This window comes from Lygodium microphyllum, chromosome 8 (genome assembly GCF_053477565.2).
Source record: "Lygodium microphyllum isolate KBCC chromosome 8, Lygodium_microphyllum_v1.1.10, whole genome shotgun sequence".
Taxonomy (NCBI): Eukaryota; Viridiplantae; Streptophyta; class Polypodiopsida; order Schizaeales; family Lygodiaceae; genus Lygodium; species Lygodium microphyllum.
Window position 1 is genome coordinate 19976278 of NC_141142.1, and position 19968 is coordinate 19996245.

The 19968-nt window shown below is 42.0% G+C and overlaps 1 protein-coding gene across 1 annotated transcript; it reads left to right on the forward strand.

Annotated features, from left to right (window-relative positions):
* The first annotated feature begins 12439 nt into the window (after window positions 1–12439).
* Window positions 12440–13275, forward strand: LOC148032037 (uncharacterized). The gene is made up of 3 exons (XM_087684026.1): window positions 12440–12664; window positions 12779–12975; window positions 13098–13275. The coding sequence occupies exons 1-3, from the start codon at window positions 12440–12442 to the stop codon at window positions 13273–13275; spliced, it is 600 nt and encodes a 199-aa protein (XP_087540152.1).
* The last annotated feature ends 6693 nt before the right edge of the window (window positions 13276–19968 follow it).

Here is a 19968-nt window from a genome sequence, read left to right on the forward strand (position 1 = left end):
TCCCATAGTATTGACTTGGATGCATATCAGATGTGCTTGATTATCATTGCTTGTGTGTGTGCTGGCTTTGCTCTTTTTTTTTTGTATTATCTATACACAATCACAAAACACATTGTTTATTTATATACACATTTATAAATCCATGTCACTTTGTGAGGATAAAAACCAATTGTAGAACTCAGGATTGTACTAGAGTGTGGCACATGGATCTAGTAATCGTGGTAGCCTACTCAATAACAACAGATATTTTGCAACATCGAGTAGTGTGGTACCTTATCTGAGTCTACTTGCAACATGAAGCTTCTCCTCTGTGAGAACCTTATCAATCAGAGAGTTCTCTTGGCTAGTTCCAACTAAGTCCATACCCCAAATGGCAGTCAGTATTTGAAAGGAAGTTGGCGCCATATAGGTTGGGTCTCTTTAAGGCTACCATTTGGCCAATCGCTCCTCTAAGACTATCATAATTTGGGCTCCAAGTTCAGCCATTGTAGCATGGTTTTCAAACAAGTGTTTTTCAAATTAACTTGGACCCTTTGATTGTTGCTTTAGTTGCTCTATCTCTAAGAGATTTGGTTGGCAAAGCGCTTCATTGAATGTCACTGTTAGGCGTAGTTTGTCGGCCTCCTCGTCAGATATGAGTTGCATGCATTCATGTAGGAGCTTGTCATAATGGTCGTTAAGATATTCCTTCTCTTTCCAAGATAGAGGAAATTGCAAGTATTCCTTAAGCTACTCCTTAGGGAATGTACCCATGTCTGCAAGGATGTAGATGTGTGCAAATAATTTGAGTTTAGCATCCAACTCAGTTAAGCATTCTGTGACACTTTTATGCTCAATGAGGACTTTCTCAGTTGCTATCTCATGCAAGGTTCTGGGAGTTTCCCTAGGCTTTAGCATAGCTGGGGGACTTAGGCCTAGATGAGCAAGATTGGTCAATGCTAGGATTGGTAACGTTGTCAGGGTTTTCATGTTTCTCTTGAGGCTTTGCTGCCATTATGTCATGGTTCTCCTTGGATATGACTAGTATAGTTTCGTCAACCTATTGTGACAATGTTGTACCCACTCTTGATTGTTCAATGTAAGTTCTATTGTTAGTGGATTGAGTGTTGCAAGGAACCACTAATGGTAATGGTTGCTTTGACTCATCAAAATACACAGATGTGTTTGAGGTTTCACCGTTGTTAAGAGAGATGGAAATGGGGTCATTCGTGGGTGGACTCCATGCTTTATTCCTTAGCTCTTCAGCACTCTTGGTCTCAATCTTATTGGCATCTACAATTGTCTCTCCTATTGTTTTCATTGTTTTCTCCTCTTTTTCTTGGGCAAGTGAGGTGCATCCTGTAAAGATTCTGGACCCTGAACTAGGTTAGTCGTTGATGTACTCAGTTGGGCCTCAGCATTCTCTTTCTCAAGTGTGTCTCATGGGACATAGCTGTAGCCTACTGAATAGCCTTGCTAGGTTGTGAGGGTACAACTGCCTCTCTTTTTGGAGAGTCTAGCTCTTCAACTAATTCCCTTCCATTTAGCTTCTCATCTGATTGCATTGGCAATTGCTCATGGTTAGGCGTTTGCTCTAGGCTCCTTACCCATTGTTGGAACATGCCTCCATTGCTTCTTATCTGTGGGTATTGTGTTTAGAGATATTTTTCTCTTGCTCAGGAGGTTTGGGTGACTCTAATGTAGAACCAAGAGACAATTTAGGATTCTTGTCATGTAGGCTTGGATAGAACCAACTGAAGAAGTCAGGGTTATATTGATGGGAAGCATAGGGATCTAGGATTATAGGGTCTTGAGTGAGGTAGAAGACATATGCACTAGCATCGAGAACCATGCCCCCTACTCCTAGCTTGCTAGCCATGTGTAGATCTTCTTCTAAAAGTAGATTACCGTACAAGGGATGTTTTTGGACAGTGGCAGAAAGTTGGACCTTATGGACCACTGCCAACACTCGTAATGAGGTTGGGGCAATGTACGTGGGATCATGTATTGATGTACAAAGAGCTTTCCTTTGCTCAGCAAGTGTCATTAGTCGGTGGCCAATTTTGGCTACCAAACTTTGATTGGAGTACCATTTCTGTGCAAAATAACCTTGTCCTTTCCCTTTTCTCTTGATTGCTTTGAGCTTATCCTTGTTTATCTCACATTTGGGCAGTATAGAGTGAGGGTATCAAGCACAATTCTTTGGCTGTGGTCTTTGGGATATCCTTTATGACTTCCTCAACAATAGCTTCATAGTGGAAGAAAACATGTTGTTGCTAATCCCAAGTCAGGGGTTTGGCTATGAGCTTCGTGTGCTCTAGTGCTGGCCTTTTCATGTCCACATGGATGTATGCACATGTGATGGGTGTCAGCTTGTGATCAAGCTTCATTATGCACTTCATCTCTAGTTCATTGGTTAGATGCGCCATCTCCTTGGCCAAATCTTCGAGAGATTTCTCCTCAAAACTAGGCTTTAGGTGCTTCCGTAGTGCTTGAGGTGTCAAGGATGTTGGTTGCAACACCTCTTCCACATGTGGATTGCTAAGGACATGTTCCGCAACAAGCATCGTCACGGACAAAGGCTATGACTGCTTTGATTCTTGATTGAAAGTAGTAGCGGCTAGTTCAGTGGATTGGCCACTATTGACAGACTGCGGTGTCAAGTCCTTAAGTAGATTAGAAGTAGTCGTGTCTTTTTTTGCCACTTGCGTAGTCACTTATGTAGATTGGAGCTAGTCATAATGGATTGCATAGGCATATCCTTAGGCTGAGAGCTAAGGGTGATGTCATGTCCCACCTCTTGGACATTTGGAAGCTTAGATGGAGATAGAGATTGGGATTGAGTAGCAGTACTTGATGACTCATGTTGTACTTCCTATGTCCATTTAGAGAAAGAGGGTGTAGGAGATTTGGGACTCCTAGGTGGACTTGGCACATGCTAGAAGATTTGCTTGTTGTTATTTGACGATTCTATCATTTGCTTTGTTGAGCAATCAGCCTTATCGTGAGCAACATTGCGATTCATGGTGCTCATCATCCTCTTGGGAAGTCAAAGTCTCCTTGTGTACTAGTGGTCTTTGTACATGCTCGACGGTTACATCTAAAATCTGCTTGTTAAGCATGTAGGCTAAGGATCTACCTTTCGAGCAGTCATGTTTCGTTTCTTGATTTCAATCGTGAGGGCTCAGTCACTCCAATGTTGTTGACTCGAGGCTCGTATTTCGTTTAGATTTCCTCCTTCGCTTCTTTGCTTTTAATACGATCCGACCTTCAGCTAACAAAGGTGGTTTAGCAGGGGGATTTGGTAACCAAATCCATTGGTTACCTGCATAATAACCTTGAGCACATAGCAATGCTTTGGATATCCATCTCAGTGTTGTGTTGGCTCTCCATCTATACCTTCATCTATGAGGCTTGGGCTTCTTTTGTGGTCTTCTATGATATTTGTAAGTCCAAAGACTGTCCTTGGCATTTCTCCTAACCTTCTCGTTTCAAGCATGGTCTCGCTCACTAGTTCTCTTTGTTCAACATGCAGTTGAATCAACTCTTTCAACAAGTCCTTGCTCTCATCAATAGACTTGCCCGGTATGTCAAAATGATCCTTGTCCTTCCCTCGAGGTTTGATGAGGTCACCCTTACTAAAGATTGTGATTATCCTGACACCTGGTAGTGTCAAGTGTATCCTCTGTGGTGCTATGAGTGTGTTATTTTTGCGAGCTTTTTATTTCGTGCTTTTGCAATTGAAATTGGTTTTTAGAGCTTTTTGAAACAACCTTGGATGCTTTCTACAAATGACATGTCATGCACTATTGCTATTCTTTAACATAAACATATATTGCGCATCATGCATGCATCATCACTTGGGAGCTCCCAAGGAGAATACTAAACCATTCACAATAAAGGGAGCAATGGTGTTGAATAATCACAACAAATAATAACATTCCAAAGTTTTGCATTACCCAAAAGGAGTACAATATCTAGAAAGGTTCCAAGATCTTCATGTAACAAAAAGGACATATCACACCCTAATGAAGTGCATGATGATGAGTCCTCCAGAACAATGAATGAGCCATGCTTACGTTGGGCTTCCTACATAACAGGGCATATCTTACGTGTTTTCCCTAACACAAAGGCAAGGTCAGTGGGGGTTAGTGCAGGCTGATGTATGACCATGTGCTCCTTGGGTTGAAGGCCAAGTATGTGCATGTACACATAATACATATGTTTGCAAGCAAGAAATGCCTTTTGGGTAGATTCTCTTTTTTGAAAATCAGGACAAGTGCACCTAGGCTCTTCTTTGATGTGCACATCATAACAACTCTCTGTCAAGACTCGAAATACTGAATGTTGTCTCTCAAGTTTCACTACCTCCTCCAAGAATGTCACAACCATGCAACCAGCTGCCTCTATTCTCTTTTGTGCATCTTTGGAAATTCCATGTCTCCACTTGCGTCTTCTCCCGCTTGAACCACATTCTGTAGAAATAGGAGGTTTGCTCTTCTCATTCCTTGGTGGTGCTGTAAAGCAGGCAAACTTGAAACCAGCCTGTCTTAGGCTGCAACACTCTTCCTTCGATATATTTGTTCCTATATCAACTGGCCACAAAGATTGAACAATTGGTGATGCTATCACTTGTTTCTGCACAGCGTTTGTATGCTTGGCATCATGATTACAGAACCATATCCATTGTGCAATGACCTTGTTCTTATAGGCTCTCTCAAACCAAAAGCATGGCGCGACTAACCCCACTTGCCGACTCTGTAATTTTCTACTGCAATTCTTTCTACCCTCCATACCAAAACACTTTCTCACACAGTTAGGTGGTGTCCTTCGTAAAGCCCACTCCTCCTATGCCACTTCTACCTCTTCTACGTGGGTTGACGTTTCCGCATTTGGTGCACTTACTCCACTTGCAAAGGGCTTGATTGGTATCTCCTCATCCTCTTGGATACATATCTCTTCCATATTTCCATTGTCAAACTGTATACTCCGCGGCCTGCCCCTGATTTTCCTTTGCCTTGACTCCATCACGTATCCCGGTCTATGAGAACTTACAGTTGCTCCACCTCCCTTCTTTTTTCTTTGCATAGTCTCCCTATCACCTTGCATTATAGGCTCCTCGTACAAAGGACTTCCATCTACAACACCTTGCAACGCACATGCAACAGAGGTGGAATTTGGGGATTCCCTTTTGCTGGCACTAGCCAACAAAGACTCCATAGAAGGCCCAGATCCAATAAACCTCCCTGTGGTATAGCTCAACCTCTTTGCACATTGAATATATGCATTCAAAACATCACTAACACATGCATCATAAAGTGATATCTTTCGTTTTCCACCCTCACCTGCTAACCAACTAGCATGGACACTTTCTGATAAGTTTATGCTTGGAATTTGAGAATTTTCCCAAGGACTTTTGTTAGCCTACGGAGTCAAATCCAAAAATAGAATCAGTAGCTCTCCCCATTGCTACATTGTGCAACAAATCTTAATGAGCTGGAAAAAATGTCACACTTACATGAGATTCAATTCCTCCCCAGTGGGCAATTCTTTGCTCCCACCATTTCAACCACCTATCCAAAGCCTTGATGTGTTCCTTGTTTACATTTCATGCCCACCAATCTCGGATAGCAGAGGCCTGAAGTGAGGCTAGTTGAGTTGTCGTTGCTAGCCTCCATGCTTCACACAATTCAATGTGGTGCATTTGTTTACCCACAGTGACTAATTTCTTGGTATGCTTTTGCAAACTTTGCTCCCAATGAAAAAGACAAGAACGCTCCCTCCCTTCCATTATGTTATGAGGCCCTCCATTGTACATAGCCCTTATTGCCATCCAATTCGCACTTGCCTCATTGGACATAAATCCAACAAAGTCAGGTGGATCATGGCCACATTGAACCATGACAGAATTCAAATTTCTCCAAAACAGGATTTGAGACTCTTCGTCCTCCTCTTTAAATTCACATATTGCAATTACCTGTAATGCTCTCATGCTAGTTCATGATTGATACATTAGTATAGTGTTCATTAACAACAATTTAATTTCAATAAAAGCTTTAATTATGTTGCCACATACCCGTGATCATAAACTGAATAAGACATAGTTGCCCACCCATCAATCCTATGGGTATGATCAAAGTGCACCCATGCACGTCGTAAATCTCCAGTCCCAATTCGCCTCATACGATTCACTAAGTCCACCCCTGATGCTGGTCACTTGGTGGACATTTTAAACAAGTAGCACTTCTCCTTGGCATCACCTTGTCCCGAAAATCTACTTCCATGGAAAAATGGGAAGACACAACGTTTTTGCAAAATAAGTATGTTGTCATACCCATCACCAACCACCTGACCTTGTTTGGCTCTCTCTTGTGAAACAATGCCTTTGAACCTATGTGTTTATTAGAGGGTTATTTCAAATGCAGGACATACAATGTAAGCAGAAAATAATAATGCACAAGCTTACCCTTTATTCTGCACAAGTGGCATCATTTCTTCTAGAAAATGATTAAGGTCCGCCTCAGTCGCCTCCGACTCGTCTTCTTTTGTTAAAGATTCAAACAACATCTGCCCAGCGATTAGCATCTGTATTTTTCGTGGGCCTCCCTTTTCGATCTTTAGGACCGTGCTCACAAGCCTCCGCACCTTGTCAAGGGTTGCCCTCTTTGTGCCATATTGAACACTGTGAGCATGCTCCCCAACATGGATCACCAAACGTGTCATTGTAGGATCCAGTGGCAACACATAATAGATCATGCATTTGCAAATGGCTGCACAAGTAGCAACATTTTGACAATAGTGACATGTTATCTTGGAGTTTCCCTCACTTGCAGGATAACCCATGCTCACGGTTCTATCCAAGTGACCATGGAAAAAAACATCATTGTATTTTCCCTCTATTATGTAGTAAGGACAAGTGATCCTGAGACATTGAAGACTTCCAAGACAATAGCTCAAGCGCACAGTGCACTCAATTGCCATATTTGTTTGTGAGGGCCGCGACCATAGGTGACCATCATATTTTTGTTCCATACCCATCATTCGTTTCTTGCTATGTGTGGCTGGAAGCTCAAAAAGCAATTGTGCCATTATACTCGATTGGGAGCTCATCCACCCTTCATGGAGGTCCACAAAGCGCTAGTAATTTTTTCAATCTACCCGTTCTAGCTTTCTCCTCAATGAAGGTTGCATAGGAGTTATCATAGGAAGATAAGTCCTCGCTTTGGCTGCCCACACATAGGTCCTCCCCGACATTTGTGTCATCAACATCCTTCTTGTTATCTGAGGGTATGTCAAGACACACTGGAGTTGATTTGCTACAACCAGGAGTACAATCAATGTAGTTGTCAATCTCATCTTCTATTGACTCAATACTGTTAGAGATGCACACATAGTCATTTGAGTGCATGATAGAGTAGGTGGCTGATAATGTACTATCAATCAGATAGTGCGCATGCCCTTGATGATCCCATCTTGGAGACACAGTGACGTTGTTTGCTCCACCATCATTCTCTATGACGGCTTGCAACCCCTGGAATTTTTGTGTTGGAGGCAATAGATTCTGTAGGTAGTACTCACTCAAAAGAATCTCTTCATTTCTTAATGAAACCCTGTGCTCTAAGCAATCAATGGGTAGTCTCCATGTCAAAATAGCAAAACTCGACATGGTGTGCCCTCTGGTGGGTTAGTATTTGATGAAGAGAAAAAAACTCTGAATATAGCTCACAGTGTGTATTTGATGAAGAGAAGGCAACAGTTCACTGTCGGAGCTATAGCAACCATCACTACAAGCAGAGATGACTAAATAATGAATATTTAAGAGTCTTTCATTAACATTTAAGAGTAATAACAAATAAGCATAATCATCAGAAATCAAAAGAAAAATTTACGACTCAACCACCCACCATCCTTCACCTTTATGCACTCATAATTTATTTATGTTGTATTAATTATTTAATTATTTAACGGCTAACTAATTACCTAATTACGTAATTAACGTCTAACTTCTTTATTAGGGTTATTAAGTATGGAAAAACTCTCTTCCTCAACTCTCTCCTCTCTTTGCTCTCTCTCTCTCTCTCTCCTCTCCCTCTCTCTCTCTCTCTCTCCCTTCTCTTTCTCCCTTCTCCCTTCTCCCTTCTCTTTCTCCCTTCTCTTTCTCTTTCTCCCTTCTCTCTTTCTCCCTTCTCTTTCTCCCTTCTCCCTTCTCCCTTCTCTATCTCGCTTCTCCCTTCTCTCCCTCTCTCCGTCTCTCTCTCTCTCTCGCGACACACAACTCCTTCCCCACAACTCCTGCCCCACAACTCTCGCGACGATGCCAACTCGTGCCCCACAACTCCTGTGTGTGGCTCCAAGCGTGCAGCTCCTGCGGCTTCGTGCAGCTTCGTACGGCTTTGTGCAGCTCCTGCGGCTTCGTGCGGCCTCCAAGGTAACACATTGAAGCCCCCCAATCGTCCGCGTCCACGCGGACGATGGGTGGGCTTATGCTTCGTCCTGTGGCTTATGCTTCCTCTCGTGGCTTATGCTTCGTCCCGTGGCAACCGTCCCGTATGCCGTCTCGTATGCCGTCCGACGGGCCTCCAAGGTAAGAGATTGAAGCCCCCCAATCATCCACGTCCGCGCGGATGATGGGTGGGCTTATGGTCGCGTCCGCGCAATTTTTGGGTGGGCTTATGCTTCGTTGCGTGGCTACAAGCGTGTGGCTTCCTGTATGCTCCGTGAGAACTCTCTTTCTCTCCCTTATGCTCACGTCCGCGCAACCGTTGAGTCCGTGCCTCCAAGGTAAGAGATTGAAGCCCCCCAATCGTCCGTGTCCGTGCGGACGATGCGTGGGCTTATGCACAATCGTGTGGCTTCGTCCTGTGGCTTAAAGAGGTTGATTGTGTTATTAATCTTAAAGAGATTGATTGTGTTGTTAATCTTTAACATAAAGATGCGTGGGCTTATGCACAAGTGTGTGGCTTCATTCGTGGCTTCGTCCAGTGGCTTAAAGAGGTTGATTGTGTTATTAATCTTAAAGAGATTGATTGTGTTGTTAATCTTTAACCTTAAAGAGATTGATTGTGTTGCTAATCTTAAAGAGATTGATTGTGTTGTTAATCTTAAAGAGGTTGATTGTGTATCTATTTGTAAGTGTGTAGAGAAAGTTATGGCACCTAAAAGAGTGCTTAGAAAGAGAAAGAAATGTGTGTCACCTCATAGTAGCCATGAAGTCTGTATGAAGCTACGTTCAAGATGTGTTCCTGGGCAGATCTTAGAGCAAGAAGCATCATCGCGTTTGAGATCAGTACACTACTTCAACAAAGAAAGGATGTGGTCCAAAAAGATGTGTCTACATTGATGACGAAGCACAAGTGGATGGGGACTCCAATACAATTGACGGGGTTGCGGAGCACACAGGTAGTCACTTATGTGTCCATTTCATTTACATATGACTCTTTGTTCAGTGTTATGTATTAAATATGATTGGTTTAATGCTACTGTTTTTTATTGTTACTTATTAATATATGCTCCTACAGAGACTAATGTGCAGCATGATAGTCTAGATGACAAAGAAGAGGTGAGTGGTGATAGTGATCAAGGGGAGAATGATGATGAAAAAGAAAAGAAGCACTCAAGGAACTTAGGCAAGCAATTATCTCTAGGGGACTGATGAAGGATGTGCTGAGTCAATTTTATATAAAAAAGAGGACGATGCCTCGTCTTGTGCCTCTTTGCAGATTAGTGGCTCATGAGGCAGTCAGATTTGCTACGGATGATGCCCAGTGGTTGATTCCTTCATTTGATTCCACTGGTTATCTTGAGACTATGGGACACTTCCTTGTGTCAGTTGAAGGTCTGAGAGGGGAGACCATGTCTGTGACAGCCAGCAATCTAGATGAATGGGGTCCAATATGGCGTCAAAGAAATGAGGATTTTGAGAGGGCTCTTGGAAGAGAGTGGCAAGACCTTAAGGCTAAAAAGTTCTTGGTTTGGGATGGAAACCACAGGCTTAAAACGTGGTGGAAATGCATCAAAGAAAGTAAGTTGTCCACTATACATGCAAGAATTGAATGTTTGTATCCCATTCTTATGTTTATTGGTTTTCAATTACAGAGTACTCTGACTATGCTCACTACCATGTTAGTATACGGTGCCAATTCATTGAGGTGCCAAAGGCGAAGGAAGTAGAGCTACTACTCATACTAGACACCACCAACGCGTAAGTCTTCTTCCTTTAACTATGCTCCTCTTTGTAATATGTTACACTTACATTCTCATATTATGCTTTTGTTTGTTTTCAATAGTATTTCCAGAGCTCATATTACTCCAAATATTGCTCATGAGGTGTATATGTTTCAAAAGTTTGGTATTGCAAACAAAGACTCCATTCTAGATAGATTGAGTCCGGCCATGAGGAAGTGGGCTGAGGTTGAGATGAGTATAGAGGCAAGGTATTATCATGGTGTTGCTCCATGGTATAACTCTCCTTGCGGTTTAATATCTCAACTTGTATGGAAGGTGATTTTCTTTCTATGGCTCACTTGTATGAGATGTGCTTTTCTATCTCTAATTTAGTTTTTTTTTTGGAATGATAGGATGAATTTCATGTCTTCATCTCAAAAGAAATTGCGAAGCTTGAGGCTCTTGGTCTAGATGAGGTAGAGAGGAAGAAACGTTTGGAGAAGGCTACAAGGGTGGAAGAGGAGCACCTTAAGGATAGGGGTTACAAATACCTATCCATTGCTAATCCCCAAAATGGTGATGAGTTCTTTAAGTTGTTATTTGGGCTAAAGTGGGATGATGCAAGCATGCTCAAGATTACAAGAGACAAGCTGTATTGTCTCACAAGCTCAAAAATCCCTACAGAAAGGTAATTTGTATATATAACACAAGGTGTGTGTATGTGATGCTTTTTTCTTCAATGCTTTCTATTTGCGTATATTGTTGTGCATCACAGGAAAAAAATATTGTTGCATCTTATGAGTCTCACAAAGGCCAAAGACCCCCAATACCCGCATTTTGGTGATTATAAGCTCTTTCGGGTTTACATGAAGAAAGAGACATATTTGGCTCACTTGCATTCGAAGGCACTACTTCAGATTGATAGGATACAAGTAGAAGGTCCACAGCTACCAGATTCATTTGAGGAGTTCTTTAAGCTTAACATGAAGAATCATGTCATGCAGGTTGACTCAAGGCAGTGCATTCATATTGCTTTCTTAAGTTCTTTCTTAAAATGTATATGTGCTAATGTTAAGCGCTTGTGAAACTTGTGTAGGCTTTTGTACACCTCTTGGATGGAGTGAAATCTTCAGATGTTGCAGAGAAGATGCCAGAGCTTATGTTTTCAGTCAAACGTGTGATTTATAGGTTAGCATGCATTTTCATATTAGATTGTGTGTCTGATTTTCATATTAGATTGCATGCATTTGCTTGCGTAATTGGCAAGAATGTTGTAGGTGGATACTACAATGTGTAGAAGAGAAGAGGCTGGATGCAGCTCCGCAATTCACAAGAGAGTGGATTGATGTTCATGACGAGAACACTATGTATTCTCCATCATTACGTGAGAGAAAATTGACGGCATGGGAGGCAAGTGTTTGCCGGCTGGATTACCCTGTGGAGGTTATCCCTAAGCAAGAGAAAGATCTGCATGAGAGTAAGTACTTCAATCTATGTAAACATCTTGTCGCTTTTGTAGCAATAGTTTTTCTGCCCATGCATGGGAATCTAAGGGTGAATGATACTACGTAGGATTCAAGGAGGGAGTTGATACTCATGAACCACTTACCGCACCCACCATTGTAGAGGAGCAAGCAACCAAGGCTACCAAAGGTGCCACCCAAGGTACTCAAGGTAATCCAAGGAGAAAAAATGTGCCAGAGTCCTCTACGGCGCCCACCACCTCCTTTGTTGCAGATTCATCTCTTGGTCGAGAGAATTGGGAGAGGCGACATATGACCCGTTTAGTAGTAGGTGAGAAGTCTTATATTAACTTGAAATTCATGTGCTTTATTGGTCGCCCATGAAGATAGTCGTGTATGATTATTAAAAATAAATTACGTTGAAATAATTGTTGCAGGGTTCCAGTATCAAACATATGTCGATGCTCTATTAGTGGATGTGACCCAAATTGATAGATTTGCCCTTGATAGGTAGACATGACAACTACATATTGCAAGAACATCAATTTACATGTTGCATATAGCATTGCATCATCGTTTACTTTGCATTAATGACTATATTATTTTGTGTATAGCATCAACAAGTTTTTTGCAACACAAAAGATGCATCTTTATAGCAAAGATGGAGTTCCATGTCAAGAGGTGGCTCGATTGATATTTGTGGATTTTCCTCCGAGCTTGCTTGTGGATGCTCTAGGTCCCATCCCATTGGGTAAGTTATGCTTTCTATCATACAAGGTTTACATCAAACTCACTTCTCATATATCATAATGCCAATGTTGTTTGTAGAGGGCATGACTATTCCCAAGTGGAACACGTTCTCAAAGGGTCTAGTTATGGGTTGTATGGACCTTGCTCGCGAGTATTTGGCCGACCAGGGATTCTTAGTCACTATGTGCTTAGCAAAGCATATAGGTGAGTTTATTACGGATGCGGCAAGAGTGGGGCTTGTGCTTCACCGCACTTGGACACTCATGTATGACTCCAAGGCTTATCGACATCCCGTTACTAGAGAGGCGGTAAGATAACAAAGTGGATACGTTGAACGTATGGTTGTATGCTCCAAATAAAGTTTGTGTTACATGCTTTTAAAAAAAACATGGATCACTTATTCTATTTCCACTCGTGAATAGGTACTTGATCTTACTGTGTGTCTTTGGCATCGTGCTGGTCATGTTGTGCCTTGCTACGACAGAGAGGCTGGGGAGAAGATTTCAGAGAGATTGTTTCCAGCGTATCGTAGCTACATGATGGATGATTGTGTCTTTCCCATGGACGTTGATGGTGTCATTGTCAGAGGCGGAGCAGAGAGGTCTCATCTTTTCTTTCAGTAAGTAGTCTTGCATGTTTTTGCTCTCAGGTTACCTTGTATGGTATTTTCATTGTTTCTACTTGCATGGCCGCAAAGATTCTGTATCTTGATTGGTGATATGTGATTGGTGATATGGTTAGGTGGTTACTAGCTACATTTACGAAACGCTACAACTATGTTTTGGATGTGTTTGCGGGGTGTGGTGGTTTGGCGTGGGCCAGTGTAGAGGAAATGAGACATTGCATGTGTCTAGAAATAGATGATGTGCTCTATGGGGAGTGTTTGTCCACCATAGTGTGTGGACCGGTACCATGCTGAGAGAGTGTGTGTTTTTTTTTTCGAGAGACTCTAGACATTTCATTTTGTTACTACCTTTATATGTTTATTATACACTTCGTCATGTGACTGTGCCCGATTTTGTCTAAGAGATTACATGCATTGGGATCTTTGATTTGTTTTTAGGAAGAGTGTACATTGCAACTATTTGACACGAATATATTTTACTAGTTTTCCATTGGTTTTGTTTTCTTGATGTGTGTTCATGTAAATGCAATGTGTCGTACTCCTTAAGTAAGACTATTTATATGCAAAATGGATATGTTGCACGAAAAAGCTCGAAAAAAAGAGATTGATTAGAAAAGAAAGAAAAGAACGAAAATGAAAGCCCGCAAAAATAAAATCCCCTGGTGCTACATAATCGGCCTCACACTTCGTCACCCTTTTGAAGGGTCGTCCTAGGAGGGTTTCCTTTCCATAATTAGCACTATTTGGAGGAACATGGAATAGGATAGACAAGCTTTCATTTTCAATAGTTACAAGGATTTTGCACTTCTCTATAAGTGCTTGTGGGTGTCCCCCATGAGGATTAAGAGTTGCATCAGTTGTGGTGTGAGCTCTGGTTGGCCTAGTAGGGTCCATGCTTCATAGATCAAGATATTAAAATCAACTCCTTCATCGATGAGAGCATCGACACAGTGCTTCCTTTTTGCAATGAGTTTGACCCTAAGATAAGCATGCGGTACTATGTCTTCATCTTCTGGGTCTTGGCTTATAAATTTAAGCATTCTAATACATGCCTAGGTGGGCCAAATGCCAAGTTTGTCCGTGAGAGCGGAATTTTGAGCCCAGGATGTGCCTAAAATTTGCCAAAAAATCCAAAATTTAGGGGAAAAATATTTAACATCGAAGGCGGGGCTACATCTAGGACGATTTTAAGCACCAAGTGAAAGACGGCTTTTAAAAGGCACCTGAGCAACACTTGTGGATTTTTGATCATTTTTTCGACTACCGTGCGGGATGCCAGGAGTTGCCAGTCAGTGCGGGATGTCGAGCCGAATACCGAGGATTTTTCAGAGCTTGAATCGGAGCCAGGACAAGGAAGGGGCCACAAAATGGCCAAGATTTGAAAGGGTGGCCACAACTTGGACCAAAGGGGGGGTGCCCTTTGGAATTAAACCCCCCCCCCCCCCCCCCTCTAATTTCTTGATCAAGAAGATGAAGAAAACGTGGAGGTATGGCGTGATACAGGCAGCCGAAATTTGCGCCTCCTCTCTCCACATGATGATTTGTAGGCTGAATGTAACCCATGTGACAGACATTGGGGCTGATCTTCTCCCTCTTGGCTGAGCATATCACCGGCCTTCACGCGAGGAATGGGTGTGTGGATAAAGAGAACAGATTCTATTATTTCTCTCTCCTCCCTCTCTCGCTTCTCTATGGGCTGTTCATGTGTACCATCTTGATGAAGGAACCGGGGAAGGAGAATGAAGGAAGTGGTGATGAAGATTGATGGAGATGCTGAAGATTGAAGTACAGCATTGGATTGAGAGCAATGGAGGCTCCTTTTTTTTATTATGCAATCATTCAAGGCGTCTCGAGTTACATAAAAACACGGTATGACCATTTTTATGAAAAAAATGAAGGATTTTTTATAGTTTATGATGATAATTATGTTCTTATTGGATGAAAATTGGTTTGTGGGCTATTTGCATTATGAGTAATTGTTGTGTATTAGAAAATTTTGATTTTGCAATGATTTACATACTTTATTTAGTTCACGTAAACCCGAAATGCGGTTTTTAAGTGGCAAAATGGTTGTTTTTCCGTTTGGGGTGGGGGAAATGTGTTCCCATGGGGGGAATATGGAAGATACATTGAACGTTAGTATGTTGAAGTGATTGGAACAAAGAAAACTAGAAAATAGTATATTTTGTTGCCAAATAAAATCAAGAAAATTGGGAAAATAAGGAGAAAAATAGAAATACGTCTTGGAAAAATAAGAAAAAATATAATAATTATTTGTGGATGTGTGGTAGTGGTAAAGCATCAGGTTTGGCCTCAATTTGCCCTATCTCTTTGTCAAAGCTTGTGATTTATCGCTTTTTATACATCAAAACATGACAAAATGAACCTCTACACCTGTGCAACGAAAGCAATACCTAAACGTAGGGGGCTAGGAGGTTTGAATGGTGTGATTTGCATGCTGATTGTTGCTGATTTTCTGATGCATACCATGACATAGAGTCCGTGTTATTTTGATTAAGAGGATAGTAGCACGAGTGTTATCTCGGTGCTATCCTTTCATCGCCCTAATGTGTTAGGAAATAAGCATAGAATAGCCTGGTTGTGCACAAGCACATTGCTGATTTGAAAATGATGTTTAAGCACTTTAGAATCATTCAACTTTTCATGTGTATGAAACCATGGTATCGAAATTAAAAAGCCTAGATGCATAGCACATATTTTCAATGATAATGACCCACGGTTGAGTGTGAAAATGCATCCTAAGCCTGTAGGATAGACGTTCGTTTCTTGGGGGATTATTTAGTGAGGACACATGGTATCTCCTGGAGGTCTTTCGAAAATGAAGAGTGGAGTTTGTTCGTTGGTTCTATATGTTGAGCAGCGCATCAAGGGGCCAATCCCTGCGATGAAGGAGAGCTGTAGTGGGGCCGCAGTGTTTCTACGGAGAGGTTGCCTCCTATGTATGTGATTATCGCGGTATTTATTGCCAGTGTGTATGGATTCTCACTCTGTGGATTTTATAGAAAGGGAAACATTGGACTACAAAGCTATAAAACTATAAACACATAGATTAGGCTTTAGGGCAGTTTGTCCTTTAGCAATAGATAGATGCTCCTAGTCCGCGAAGCCGTGAGGGTGTGTTTGTCTATTGTGAGCATGAGGTCAGTGCCGGCCCATTTCAGGTCCCATCAGTGGTGCGTCTGCTGGGAGCTGCCAACAAGTGGTGGTTCTCGAATCTAGGTTTTTTAGGGACCAAAAAGTTGGTTTATGTCCTCTGACAAGGACCATTAAGCCGAAATACAAAAAGCAGAACGTGCTGAGAGGGCTAGACGGCAATTGGAGATTGTAAGTTGCTATTCTCCTCAAAGGAGTAGCCCGATATGCATAAGAGGCAGTGGTCTTAGTAACCCAACTGCTGCACATAGTCCTTTAGGTGTAGGAGGAAGCGCAAGTTCTTCCCCTCTTTCACCAAGTCAACCCACTTCAAGTGGGGGTGTGATTCCATCAATTCAAGCTCCTATTGTGAATCCGATTGTCGTCATGGCACAACCCATTGCAATCTCTACAGGGACGCCGGATTTGCCAGCTTTAGGAGTGCCTTTGCCCATTTTTAATGGGTTAGTTGAAGAAGATGTGGAGTTTCACATTTGTGAATTCCAAAGACTAAATTTTAATTATCGCATCCAAGATGAGGGACATCTTATGATGTTCTTTAACATGGTGTTAAAAGGAAGGGTTGCGGTATGGTATCATAGCATAGAGACTAGAACCATAATCACAATCGACCAATTTTATGCAGCTTTCCAAGGAAGTCAATTTACCATTGACAAATGGAAGTCAAGGGATGCCTATGAATAACCCTAATGGGAGAGGAAGCATGGTTCAAAATATACCTTTGCTACCAGCTCCTCCCAGTGTGACTATGCCTATGGCTAGTTAGGTGGCTCCACCAAATGTTGGAGGCCAAGTTTCAAATCCTAATGTTGTTCCTGTGAGTCAACAACCAATGCCTAATCAAATTGTTAGGCCCATGGAACGACGGATAGACGATCAAGGCTATGAGTCAAGTGCATCTAATGTCCTTGGCGAAGTTAAGGATATGATGAAGCATTATACCGACATGATTTCTAAACAATATCGACAAATAGCTGTTGGCATCAATTTCCTGAAGAAGGAGCAGAATCTAATAGGGAGTCAACGCCCTAAAGAGAGGGGTCCCTCAAGATTCAGCTGTAAGTGGTGCCCCGGATAACATTTTCCTAGAAACTGTCCAAATGTTAAATGTGATATTTGTGGGAAGTCAAGCCATTTAGCCGCTACCTGTTGAAGTAAGATTAGTTCTCTCCAGCAAGGGAGTAAACAGCCAGGTCCACTTAATCATAGAGCGCAAGGTAATAACCTCCAGCAAAATGATGGATCAAAACAAATATTGCAAAGGGAAAATACCTCTATAGAAGAGTTGCCACAAGGTAATGGAGTCAGCCTTATCAAGGCTGTACGCATCAATGGCGCTGAAACCTCTAACCTACGAGCCATGACAAGAGGCCAAAGGGCTAAAGGGGGTGATAGAGATAATGCAAAACCGGTCGAGGGAAACCCTAAGCAAGGGGATAAGGGGACGCAAGTCCTGAATCCTGGCGTGGAAGGTGGACCTCTAAGGCCTGTTGACAAAAAAGTCGATCCTAAGAAGGATGAGGAAGTGCCAAGAAAGAAGACAAGAGCTAAAAAAGAAGCACCAAAGCCCGTCTCGAGACCAAAAGAAAGGATGGTCTGGCGAGAAAAGAGAGCTTTGGCTACCTACCATGATTTTGATTTAGCAAGTTCTCTTTGCGAAGTTAAACTAGATGTAAACCTGTTACAGTTGATTAAATTATCTCCAGGAGTACGCAAGGAATTCAAGAAGATCCTGCGTATTGGGTATATTGTAGAATCTTTGGGCATAACACGAGTAGGGGAAGATTGGTTTGATCATGCTAAAAAGAATTGCCCTAGGGTTCTAGCATACGTGGATGGAATATTAGTAGAGCAAGCCATTGTAGACACTAGGTCCTTCGTCAATATCATGAGTTCAGAGTTGATGGAGAGGTTGTGTCTAGGTATCCAAAAAGATGGCTCCACCCTTCTTAGAATGGCTGATGATAGTCTAAGGCAAGCAGAAGGTTGCGTTACTAAGGTCCATGTTACAGTTGCAAGTGTAGAATGCTTCTTGGAATTTAGGGTAATAATATTTGCATGACGTCCTAGCTATCGAGTCTTGCTAGGTAGGCCTTGGATCTTACGAACAGATTGCCAAGTGGATATACCTACCGGTCGAGTGGTTCTAGGTAGAGGTGCTAATCGAGTAATAGTTGATGCTTACCCTGAGTCTCCTCAAAGTGAGAGAGCTCCTTTATCCTCTACTGAATTAGAGACAGCAGATAATCCATCTAGTAGTGAGACATCATCCCTAGTGATGAATCTAAAGAGGGGTCCACTACAGAGGATATTTATCAGATAACTCTAAATGAGCCAATAGAGCCGCAAGTTAGGATAAGAGATGCAGATGTGATTGAGTTAGACCTTGGCACGCCAAATGATTCGCGGCCAATTAAATTAGGTTCCATGCTCAGTTCAGCACAGAAAGGGAGGACTATGTGTCCTTGATTCAAGAATTCCGTGATATCTTTGCTTGGAGTTATGACGAGCTAAGAGGCATTCCTCCCAGCCTGGCTGTTCATACTATTCCTATAAAAGAAGACAGTCGTCATGTGCATCAGAAAGTAAGGCATATGCATTTTGAGTTTGAGGGACGGGTTGTTTGAGGAGTTACAGAAGTTATGGAAAGTTGGTTTAATTTTCCCTGTACAGCACACAGAATGGTATTCACTAGTTGTTATCAGGAAGAAGAAAAACAACCAGATCTGACTATGTGTAGATTTTAGAGAGCTGAATAAGCAGACGGTTAAGGATTACTACCTGTTGCCATTTATTGACTAGATCTTGGATCACTTAGCGAGTAGGGAAATATATTCGTTTATGGATTGCTTTGCAAGATACAACCAGATGGCAATTACAAAAGAGGACAAGTTGAAAAGAACTTTTATTACTGTCTTTGGTACTTTTGCGTACCATGTGATGGCCTTTGATTTGTGCAATGCACCTAGATCATGGCAACGAACAACAAACAAGAGCTTTGGTGACATCTCCCCAGATGAGTTGAAAGTATTTATTGATTACCTAGGGGCAACCACTGTAAGGGAAAGGATGTTGATTATTTTAAGAAAGTGTTTTGAGCACTGCAGACAATTTTGTATCGCTCTTAACCCACGAAAGTGTGTCTTTGGAGTGCCGTATGGGCTACTGCTAACCCATGTGGTCACTTCAATAGGAATTGCAGCTGACCCTGAAAAGATCAAGGTTATAGTCACTATGAGTCCACCACGCACTCCGAAAGAGGTACATAGCTTTCTATCTCATCGATAGGGTACTATCAGAGGTTTATAAATGCCTTGGCAGAAAGGACATCCCCACTAATGAACTTATTATCCTTTAGTTGTCTATTTGTATGGAGTGACCCTTGTAAGGTAACTTTCAAGGATGTAAAACAGGAGCTAGTAAAGGAACCAGTTTTAAAAGCACCTAAAAGAGGGAGATATACTATGCATAGTATCAACTGCTGTTTAGCCCAAATATGGAAGGAAAAGTGGTATCATCCGATAGCTTTTGCTAGTCGAAAATTGGGCATGTCAGAAATTAACTACACCTATATGGAGAAGTTGTGCCTTGCGATGGTCTTTGCGACTAAAAAATTCAGGCACTACATCCTCTATGAGAAGGTAGTATTCTATACGAAGGCAAAAGGGCTTAGATTGCTTATGAACAAGCTACAACCGCCTGATCGTTTGGCAAAGTGGTTAATCACTTTGCAGGAGTTCGATTATGAGATTAAGAGTAAGCCATCGAGGTTGCAGGGGATTGTGGAATGCCTTGTGGATTTCGGGGAGCTGA

What these genes read in the sequence shown, in the direction of transcription:
- LOC148032037 (XM_087684026.1), top strand. Translation starts at nt 12,440, where the DNA reads ATGACTATTCCCAAGTGGAACACGTTCTCAAAGGGTCTAGTTATGGGT. An exon ending in ATCCCGTTACTAGAGAGGCG is followed by an intron (nt 12,665 to 12,778) that starts GTAAGATAACAA and finishes ACTCGTGAATAG; the next exon opens with GTACTTGATCTTACTGTGTG. An exon ending in AGGTCTCATCTTTTCTTTCA is followed by an intron (nt 12,976 to 13,097) that starts GTAAGTAGTCTT and finishes TGATATGGTTAG; the next exon opens with GTGGTTACTAGCTACATTTA.